Source organism: Camellia sinensis, chromosome 5, assembly GCF_055761805.1.
Source record: "Camellia sinensis isolate YWXY chromosome 5, ASM5576180v1, whole genome shotgun sequence".
Lineage (NCBI taxonomy): Eukaryota > Viridiplantae > Streptophyta > Magnoliopsida > Ericales > Theaceae > Camellia > Camellia sinensis.
The window spans coordinates 189,955,715-189,967,500 of record NC_138965.1 but is presented as its reverse complement, the minus strand read 5'-3'; the positions used below and the strand labels follow the sequence as shown (position 1 = coordinate 189,967,500).

At 34.8% G+C, this 11,786-nt stretch overlaps 1 protein-coding gene across 1 annotated transcript in view; it reads left to right on the top strand.

Annotated features, from left to right (window-relative positions):
* Positions 1-10,596, top strand: part of LOC114279996 (LEAF RUST 10 DISEASE-RESISTANCE LOCUS RECEPTOR-LIKE PROTEIN KINASE-like 2.1) — an 18,189-nt gene extending 7,593 nt beyond the window's left edge. The window contains exons 2-3 of the mRNA XM_028222309.2: positions 8,527-8,558; positions 9,140-10,596. Of these exons, the coding sequence (XP_028078110.2) occupies positions 8,527-8,558; positions 9,140-10,326 (1,219 nt within the window). The 3' untranslated portion in view covers positions 10,327-10,596. The remainder of the gene's footprint in view (positions 1-8,526; positions 8,559-9,139) is intronic.
* Positions 10,597-11,786: the final 1,190 nt, after the last annotated feature.

Here is an 11,786-nt window from a genome sequence, read left to right as displayed (position 1 = left end):
ACATACATTGCTGTTCAATTTGGGTCGTGTTGGCAAATTAATGGGTGAGAGATTTGATTGTGAGATCAAAAACATATGAATTGCTTTCTGGGGTCGGAGGAATTGAAGCTGCAGACTCCATTGTTGGCCAGGCAAGCCAGCAGACATCTTTATTCTTCTTTTTCTTCTCTCAGGAACCGCTTTTTTTGATTTATTGTCACTTATTGTTGAGTTTCAGTTGATGGGTTTGCATCATTATTTTGCATGACATCTAACTTTCTTGCATTTTGGGTTTCTTTTGCTTCTAACTCTGTAATGGCTTCTTGTGTTGTTATTGGATTCAATTGGTCTTACATTCTTGTCTCAATATCAAACTAGATTAAAAAAAAATGTCCCCTTTTGTTGCTCTGTTTCAATTTTCTTTCGCACTTGCATGATTTTAGTTCATAATCCTTGGCTCTGCAATTTGATAAATAAGATGTGTAGATAGAATATTTTGATATATTATAGTCATTTTAATTTGGGGTATAATTGACATTAAAATAATATTTCATTAAGTGTGGACTGAGATAATTAAGCGTGTGGAAATAGAATTTTCCCAATCCCTGCCCTCGTGTCCCATTACCCCCTTAGTTCCCTATTGCAACTTCCATCCATCGTGACCATAGATCCACCCTTCATGACCATCACAGCCTCCATCCGCTGTGAACTCCACCTCACAAAGAAGAGAGAGAGAGAGAGAAAGAGAGATATCTAAGGTTTCGGCTAACAGAAAAGAAGAACAAAAAAGAAAAATGAGGAAGAAGATCACAAGGAGGCGCGACAGGAACTAGAGAAGGAGGATGTGGCATCGGGAGAGATGGGAAGGGCCGATAGTGGCTAGGGAGGCGACTGTGCCAAAGACGGAGGTACAATAGTGGTTGGTGGTAATGTGTACTAAGATGTTGTGGTTTAGGATTTTGTCCAAAATATAATTTACTTGAGGGACAAAATAGTAATAAAAAAAATTAAAAGTTTGGTAGGTACTGTGAAAGGAAAATTCTATTTCACACACTTAATTACCTCGTTGCACATCTTCTCTTCATACACACAGTTATTAATTTGATTATTAATTAATTTTCTCAATCTATACACTGAAAGTTACAATTATACCTTTCACTCATAATTATTGTACACACACCACTCAACTCTCATTTCCACACACTTGTTGAGTGACCCTACTTCTATATTTGTAGACCCACTTGAAGCCTATTCAAGACTATAGTGTAAAGTGAAAACAAAATCCTCCACTGTTGACCCCATTAAAGACCTTATTGAACCTCCATTAAAAACACCATTGAAAATTCTCCAAAATATAGTTGAAAATGATGCATCTTTCTATTTTGTTATTGCATTTACCATTTTTAGATCTCTATGCATTCCATTGTTATAAAATCCTCATTTTTTATTTTTTATTTATTTTTACGTTTTTCGGTTTGGGAATTTTGGCTCTAATTTTTCGAAATTATACATTTAATTCAAAACTTAACTTTCGAATAAAAGTGATTAATTCGACAAATTTGTTCCAAAAAAAAAAAAAAGGGCCGTTAATGTCCGAATATAATGAAATAATTCTACACTGGTTGTCTAACTAAAAACCGTGAAAGAAAAAAGAAGAAATTATGCACGAAAAAACTAACATTTTCACTACTAATAGAGTATAAATTTAGAGATTAAAACAATATGAGAGTTGTTATAAGAGTATTGCTTTGCAAGTAATAGAGGAGTATAGAGTATGTAGCAAGCAAAGTGACAACAATGAAAAAAATTAGGATTTAGTTTTTTTTTTTTTTTTTTTTTTATCCAAAAGGAGTACATTGAGATTTTTTTGTTTTTAAAAAATGTGTACAGATAATATTTTCATATAATATTATGGGTGCTAGTAGATGTCCATTACGGTCATTTTAGTTTAGGGTATAATTGTCATTAAAATAATATTTTATTAAGTGTGTACATTGAGATAATTAGATGTGTGGAAACAAAATTTCGCACTATGAAAATGAGTGTGTATAAATAGAATTTCCCTTATTTTCTTCCCCTCTTCTATTTTTGGGCAAATTCCACATACCTTGATAATTATCTAGTCCAAATCCAAATCACTAACTCCATTATTATGATAAATTGACACGTGCCTTTCTTAACGTTACGTTTGGTTGGGGATTTGGGAAGTAATTTAGAAAGAAAAAAAAAAGAAGGTGAAATATGAATAAAATATACTTACATTTCACTTAGTTTTACACACATTTTTCTTTTTCCTTTCTAAATCTATTCCCAAATCTCCCACCAAACACAGCGTACGGGTCTAAAAAATAGGAAGACGAGAAATAAGAAAATGAGTGGACATTTTCAATTAAAGGACAAAAATGTCCTCTATACCATCTTCCCGTTGCACATCCTTTGTAACCCTTGCATATCCTTTGTAGTGCACCTTTCCTGGCCACAGAGAAATGCCACAAAGAAACCAACCGCCAAAAAGAGGGGGAAACCTTGTAAAAATTTGCAAATTCACAACACTAAAAACCACAATCTTGACTCAATTCCCATACCAAACCCCAAAATCTCTAAACAATCACACACACCCAAAGTTTTAAAAGGCTTTATCTCGGCTCATCACGTTTCAAGATTTTAATTTTTAGACTAACTCTTTAAAGGCTTGCACATCATAATAAATTAAGGGTAAAGTACAATATTAAAAAAAATGTTAATGACAGCTCTCTAATGGATCCCTAACAATGTGAGTTAAAGTGTAATGCGACTCAAATATCAGCGGAGGTCAATATAATTTCTTCAAACAAATGAGGGCCAGTTGTAATTTAGCCAATTGTTGGTGTTATTTGCCTTTTTTTTTTTTCCTCCTTTCTTTAATTGGTTTACATTACACATAATTCAACCATGTAAGGTAATTTTTTTTTACTCACATGAGTTATTCCAATCATATTGTCCTATTTTAAATTTTGAAATTTCATTATTGCGTGCTACATTTATGATGAGTAAGAAATTTCCAAACTTTCTTAGTTTGTATAGAAAAGATGTTTGTATCCGCACGATAGGAGTCACCATAGGGAGTTGGGGTCCTTGTTGTGCACTCAGCACAATAGGTACTGTGGTGCGGTTTTATGGGCTTCTTTTGGGATTTGTTTTAATAATCCGAATCGTTCACATTTTAGAGTATATTGAGTAGAATATACTTGTAAAAAATTAAGTTAATCGGATATCATTAACCCTTTCATCCACTCACATTTGTATTCATTTTAATATTTTAAATCACAATGTTATTTATTTTTGAAGATACAAATGTGAGTGAATGAAAGGGTTAACGATATTCGATTAACTTAATTTTTTACATGTATGTTTTACTTGATATACTCTAAAATGTGAATGGTTCGGATTATCCAAACGAATCCCAAAATAAGTCCATAGAACTGCACAATAGTACCTGCTGTGCACCAAACACAGCATGCACCCCAAATCCGTTACACGATTGTTATGCTCATTGTTTTCACTCTTGATGAACCTATTGTAAATAAGTTGCTTCCTTACGGAGTTGGAGTCTCATTGTTGTGATCAAAACTTCACTTTTCCATACTCTCCTTCTAACTATTGCAAGGTTCTAAATATCGGCCGGTACATGCTGTACCGGCTGGTTCATACCGGAAAATTGGAGTGCCAAGTCAAATACTCACCGGTATACCGGTGAGAATGAATTTCGGGTCCGTAGCGGCCGATTCCCGATACGTATCGGCCTGAATCCGATACGTGAGCGATTTAGTTCTGATGCAGTCCGGTACAGCTGAAAATGGAGCAAAGCACCTGCAAAAATAATTGAGCAAAGCAAACCCAAACCCAAACCCATCACCGATTTCAAGCTTCTTCGTTGAAGTTTTGTTCTCTCATGCTCTGTTTGTATTTGTCATGCTCTGTTTTTTCTTTTGGCTAAATAAGTCATGCTTTTGCTTGTTGGTAGCTCACCGGTTGGCTAGATTGGCTATCTTCTCTCCGGGGTTGCGTATTTGGATGGAAGAGGTTTCGACTTTGGTTGCTTCAGCTGTTCATATTGACGTTGCTGGTTCATGATTTCTCTGTTTTTTCTTTTGGTCTTTTCTGATGTAGTCTCTGTTTTTCAAACACTATCTAAAAAAAGTTGTTGTGTTTGGTTTATAATTTGTTTTTGTTTTTTTCTTTTTTCTGTGGTTATTTTTTATTTATATTATGGTATGGGATGGGAATGAGATATATTTTAATATATATTTATGATTCTTCAAATATTTATATATATATTAGGAGCATTTATAGGGTTTGACCATTGGTTTAATGGTTAAGACTTGGCCTAATAACCTTGAGGTTGTGGGTTCAAGTCTTTGGACCACCACTTTACGCTTTATGCTAAAGGTTAGGTGTGTACTGAATCTTTCCCCTCCCAAACATACATTAATGTGTACTTATTGGGCGTTGTTTTTTTTTTTTTTTTTATATTAGGAGCATTTATATATATTGAAGCAAAGCTCTGCAGATCCCCATCAACCTTTATATTTGCTATCCCACTTTATTTTTCTATTTCAGTCTCCTATGTGTTGATTAGTTTCTTTGTAGAGTCCAACATTATCTTCACCAAATTCTGAATCATATTTTTCCCATTTAATCATTTTGTTTGAAAAATTATCTAACATTATGATGAGAGGTGGAGGTTAGTATTGTATTAGTACCTTAACTTTATCGGCATAGAACTCAGGAGCAATTGTTTTTAAATGCACAATATATAAGTTCAGAAGCTCAATATATTTTAAATGCACATAATTTTTTATATGTATTATTAAGTAAAAAAATATTTCCACATCAATTTTATATTAAAAGTTTAACATATATGCCAAATAAAAGCTTGAGACTAAAATAAATACATATCATTTGGTTGAAAATGAGTCAAAAGTGCCTCTACATATCAAAATTTTGATTAAAATGTGATAAATTAAGGCTAAAAGAGTCAAAAAAATACATAAAATTGAGTTTTAGAGGGATTGCTAATGATTTTTGAAATTTCACAGCCGCGACGCCCAATACCCGATACGTACCGGTCGATACTACCGATACCGATACTCCGCGAGCGATACTGTGCGGGGAAATCCCACATCGGTCTGTGAGGGACTGTTTTCCTACCTTATAAGCTGATTGCCTCCTCTACCTAGCATAAGGCCTTTTCCCCCAGTGGGGGAGGAACAAAACCGTGAGGCGGGTTTACGCCAAAGCGGACAATATTGTGCTAGGCACAGGGTGGGGCTTCATTTGGTGTCGTCTGTGGGAACTCCCTCCGGCACGTGTGATGAAAAATCCCGTGTCGGAGCTAGTCAGCTGGGGGCTAATGTGCGGGAAAATCCCACATCGGTCTGTGAGGGACTGCTTTCCCACCTTATAAGCTGATTGCCTCCTCTACCTAGCATAAGGCCTTTTCCTTTAGTGGGGGAGGAACAAAACCGTGAGGCCGGTTTACGCCAAAGCGGACAATATTGTGCTAGGCACGGGGCGGGGGCTTCATTTAATTGAGAGGGGGATTCTTAATTGGACTTGCAACCGTGGAAGAGGTCGGGCAGGAAGAGGTCCGAGCATGTTTGTGCTGAGCTAACCTGGGCCAATCCTAGGTTGGTTTGCTCGGTTGAAGTCCAGGGCCCATTCAACCAAGATGGTTTTCTGTCAGCCCGGGCTTTACTGTTCTCCTATTTAGCTCGACGATAAAGGTCTTCTGCGGACCGGCCTAGCTTGGCTGGAGCGCGGTCGTACCGGAATGCTACTAAGCTCGGTTGTGATGAAGCTCGGCGAGGGACTTTGTCGGACTCGTTAGGTAGCACGGTCGTAGGAGGCCGGGATAATGCCGCCGGGCTGCTCGTTCCCACCAATGTTGTTTGGCTGTTTGATTAGGTGGTGTTTGGCTGAATTTGCGATGACAGATGGGAGAGCGTGTTAGGAGAGCAACTCCACGTGCCAATAGGCGAATGGATGCAGAGGTAAACGCAGAAAGTATATAAGCATGACTGTGCCCCCCATGCTAGGGATGGAATATCAGTTGGTGAGAGAAACTCTAGCACTCTGTCTGCTCCTCTCTCCCTCTCTATCTGAGTGTGTGCTAATTTGACCGTCGGAGGGGTTCTCCGGCAACACACCGCCGGGTAGCTCACCGTCGTTGTATTCGCAGGTTAATCGGATCGAAGTGGAGCTTGGACGCAAGGAGTACGGGCGGTATCGAATATTTCCTCTCCATACAGATACCGTTACGTTACCCGATATCGCGATTTAGAACTATGACCTATTGTAAAAATAATTAAAAAAATTAAACAAAAAGAAGAAAAAAAAAAGGTTATGTTCACACTTAGTATCATCCTTGCTTGTGCACGTTATAATTCTGGACTTAAAAGGGTGTATTTGCTTTGTGTTTTGAAATAAATTTTCAAAATTTTTTTTTGGAGAGTGAGAGTTTAGGGTAGTGTTTGGTCGAGTTTTAAAATTATGATTTGAGAATAGAGTTGTATTTTGAGTTCGTGAGTTTTCAAATTATGATTTGAAAAAAGAAAATTTGTTTGGTTATGAGTTTTAAAAAGAGTTTTGGAATTGAGTTTTGCATTGAGTTTTGAATTTTTGATGTGACATATGAAATGAGAAAAGTTGTTTGGTTATGAGTTTTGAAAAGAGTTTTCAAAACTTAATTCAAAAATTTATAACTCATAACCAAACATACAACTCAAAACTCTATTGAAAATTCTATTCAAAACTCATAACCAAACTCTTTTTAAAATTAAATTCAAAAAAATAATATCATTTTGGTCTAAAAAAATAATTTGTATATTTAAAAAATATCAAAAACAAATATAATTTTTTTTTAAATAACATAATTTTTTTTTTTTAAATAACAGGTGGCGATTGGCAATTGCCCAAAAAAAAAAAAAAAAGTACGGACGACTGGGTAAAGCAAAAATTCAAAAATTGTCTGGTTTATCAAACATGTTTTCAAAATGTGTTTTGCAATTTATTTGGAATCATAATTTCAAAACTCTTACCAAACATAGCATTCAAATATAAGGGTGGAAACTTGATTTCAAAATCACACCAAACACAACTTAGAAATTTTTTTGGTTTGTTTGAGTGTATATTTTGAAAATAGTTTTGAAGTTTGAGAGTTTGGGATGATTTGATATTTTGTTTTAGTGGAGTAGATGTGTGTGAGAAAAAAAAAATGATTGAGAAGGAGAGAGGAGAGACGAAAAGTGATTGATTGATATGCAGGAGAAAGAAAGTGATTTTGAAAAAAAATTTCAAAAAATTTGAACCAAACAAAATTTTGAAATTTTTTCTCAAAAATAATTTTATCTTGAGATACAAACCAAACAAATCCAAAGATTTTTGAAATTCTTGTATTTGTGGCCTTATTTCTTCAAGCTAAAAGTCATTTGAGATGCATGATTGAGCAACATTGATTATCAAATGGGTTAAATTTATCCAGTATTCTCTAATTAAGCATATAACATTACCACTTTCTCATCCTTTTTTTTTATATAAATTTTTTATTTATCACTTTCATACATTCTGTTTCTATCAGCCTGTAGATCTGCATATGACATTTTTCGAAGATAAAAATGGCATATTGTAAAATGCAAGAAATTTAAGACAATTGTAAAAGCTTGGGTAAATTACACATACACCCCTTGAAGTTTGGATTTAATACATATTATTCCCTACCGTTTGGAAAATTACACTAATCTCCCATCATTGTAATTATTTAAACGGAATAAAGATATTGAATTTATGTACTCTCTCTTTTCTTGCTTTGTTTTACTTTTTTTTTTTTTTCCTTTGCTTTACTCTTTTGTTTTTTTCAATGTAATTTCCTTTGTTTTATAGAAGTTGTTGCTTTTTATATAAGTAGGGGGTTTTGTGAAATAAGACTATTAACCACAGAGATGGGAATGTAATTTCCAGAACGTCAAGAGGCGAGATGTGACCAAACCCCAGGGGTGTTAGTGTAATTTACCCTAAAAACTTCCCATGGATGAGAGAGAAGGAACAGATCAATTCCACAACCAATTTCCCTCCAAAACACATGGAAGGGAAATGATACGATCAGTTTCATAAGTGCACTTTTATTAGACAATGTTGCAAACATGTAAAATGCTTAATTGAGTCGAAGAGTGGTGATGATTTCAGGCATTTCTGTGCCAACAATGGTAGAGAAGTTTATTCTACTCTTTACTAGAAGAAGAACACTCAACTCAACTAAACCTTTGTCCCATTTACTTGAAGTTGGTGACAGGAATCCATTTCTTTAGAACTATAAATGCTCTTTACCTGAGCTTTTATTTATATTTTAATTGTGTGGTTGGTTGACGCTGAATTTCTAAAACCTTTTCATACTGTTTCTTTTCTTTTCTTTGAATTATTTATGACTTTTGTTTGATAAGAAACTTTCAATCCTCATTTTTACACTCAGCATACTGTCTACTTATTACATTCCATCCTTGGACCTTGCAGGCAAAAATCAAATAGATGGAAGCTCATTGTAGGTATACCCTCATTCTTGTGGAAACCTGGCAAAGGAAGAAATTCAACTTAACCCAAAGCATCTCATAATGCTACAATGTTGTTTCACGCCAATTTCTCTGGCAATGCAGCAGGAATTCACCATCTTGTGATGAGCAATGAATAATTCATTTCTGCAACAAAAGACCAACATTCTATTGGAAGTCGTCAATCATTCTTGCCAAACCCAAGCTCCCATTACTAACCTAGGCAACTGAATTTCAATTAGGCATTATATCAACATTGAACTTGATTTATGAGATTGAGGCACATCATGTCAAAATTTGATTTTGGGGCTATTTGATACAGCTTATTGCGGTTTTATAGCTTTTGCTATTTTAGGAATTTGCTAGTATCTGACATAGTTTTTGTTTACAACTTTATAATGCAAAAATAACTTAAATAAGCTGGGAAAAAAACTGATTATTGGGAAAAAAACTGATTATTGAGAAATTAGTGGGAATATAATTTTGGCTTCTGCTTTTTGATTATCGGCTTTTTAGCTTACAATAAATTGCACCAAATGGGCGATTAATTCATTATTTATTCTTTGCACTTTTTGTAGGTATTGCAACTGGAGGCATTTGTGCTCTGCTTGCTGTAGTCTTACTGCTCATGTTCAAGTACAAAAGGAGAATCGCTACAATCTTCAAGCCATCATATTCTGGAAAGAATCAAACGACAGGAGATCAAAGAAAAGCAAAGGAATTCTTTAAGAATTACCAATCAACCTTACTGACAAACTACTCATACAATGATATAAAGAAGATGACCAACAACTTCAAAGAAAAATTAGGGGAAGGTGGATATGGAAATGTCTTCAAGGGAAAGTTGCCACCAGATGGCCGGTTCATTGCTGTCAAAATGCTCATGGATTATAGAGACAACAGCCAAAATTTCCTTAGCGAAATCACCTCCATTGGTAGGATTCATCATGTTAATGTTATACGTTTATTAGGCTTCTGTTGGGATGGCTCAAGACAGGCTCTTGTTTACGAGTACATGCCTAACAAATCGCTAGGGGATTTGTTACATAAAGGGGAGGTAAGTGTTTCATTGGGACTTACACGATTACATGAAATTTCCATAGGAGTTGCACATGGACTAGAGTATTTGCACAATGGTTGCGACTCACGAATCTTGCACCTTGATATAAAGCCTCAGAATGTGTTGTTGGACCAGAATTTTGATCCCAAAATTTCTGACTTTGGATTGGCAAAAGTATACTCTCGAAATCAAAGTGCAGTCACGATGACAAAAGCAGGAGGAACCATTGGTTATATTGCTCCCGAGATCTTGTTCAGAAATCTTGGCAAACCTTCTCATAAATCAGATGTTTATAGCTTTGGAATGTTGTTACTAGCAATGGTTGGTGCAAAGACGCAAGTCCAGCCAGAGGCGAACACTTCGAGTGAAGCACAGTTTCCGGGTTGGATTTATGACAAGCTCATGATTGATGAAGAAAGGGACAATATGGAGCTTGAAGATTTTGTTGTTGGAGAGGAAGTTTATATAGCGAGGAAGATGCTCAAGGTTGGGCTATGGTGCATCCAAATAAATCCGAAAGATCGTCCCTCCATGGCAAGAGTGGTGGAAATGTTGTGTGGCAATGTGGAAGCCATTGAAATGCCTCCAAAGCCCATCTTCTTCTCACCTCCTCGCAAGCAACTTGAGCAGGAGACTATTATTAGCTCCAATGAAAGCGAAAGCAGTGTCTTAGCTCTCACTAGCTCTCGCAAGTGGGAGGCATGAAAATGTAAAAAAATAGAACCCAAATGACCAAAAAAAGAAGAGTTGCCTAGGGTTGTTTTGAGGATGATGAGAATCATCTTCATGTGGTGGTGAAGATGATTGGACGATGATGAGCCATGGTCTTCTTTCAAATCATTCAGTTACTCAACTCAGTTGAACAAGCATTGATGTTTCCCACTTCATCTTCTCATTTAGTGACAAGATCTCGCAAAATTTGACAAGGGGGTAATTTTATTTCCATATATTAATTATTTTCAGTTCTCAATCAAATTTTATCTTAATATAATTTTGTCTTAGAATAAAAATATTATAATATCCTTATCTTTTTTGATCCAAACTCTAATTCTAAAACACCATAACCATTCTCTATAGCCAGTGCCACCTCTCTCCTCTGCCATTCCCCCCCATCATCTCTTTCTCCCTCCGCTTGTGACCATCTTTGGTCATGAATCATACACTCTCACAAGCCGTGAACCATCCACTTTCTAGGTTACTGTGGAGATCTAGGATGGAACTTGGAAGGGGATAAGTTAGGAGTAGTGGTGATGATGGATGGCTAAAAGTGGCGGCAAGTAAGAGTAGGTGGATGGAAGAAAAATTAAGGTTTTGAAATTGAAAATGATATTATTATTGAAATAAAGAGATGTGCACTGAGAAATTTTAGTTTTTTGATATGTGTACTGAGAAAGTGTTCATTAAGTATGTGTACGGAGATGAGAGAAATTTGGGTGTGTTTGATTGGACGGACTGGATAAGTGAGAATTAGAATCCATCGGACTTGAATCTTGGGACTGTGAATTCCTCGGACTATTTTGTTGGATTGGATATGTATTCTGTGTTTGTTTTCTCATGGGATTAGATGTCTAGAAAAGACTATTTTTAGTGAATCCAATGTTTGGTTGGACCGATTGGATAGGATAAACGAACAAAAGACTATTTTACCCATTTTTCAATTGTTTACTAAGTAATAGCAATATTAAACATATCTTTAATGTTTTAATTATTTTTAGCTAGATTAAATAAAAATTTATTTTATTTTATTTTTTACACAATTTAATAAATTTAATTTTTTAAAATTAAATAAATAAAATATCAATAAAAATATATGTTATTTTTTAATTAAAATTTTAAATAAATTTGTTTTTTAAAATAATAATAATTAAACAATGAAATTAAATAAAATATTTATTAAAATTTAAATAATGAAATTAAATAAAATATAAACAAAATTTTAAAATAAAACATCAATAAAAAGTTAAATAAAATTATTTTATTTTAAAATTGAGGCATTTAAATTTTATTGAATTTTACTAAATATAATACATAATTAAATAGCAGATGGTCAAAATTGTAATTTTACCACCTAATTCCAACAGTAAATAGTCCTTTCAAAATTATCCCATACCCTCCAGGATAGTATAATCTCCCATATGGGGGATAGGAGTCTAGCCGGACTCCAT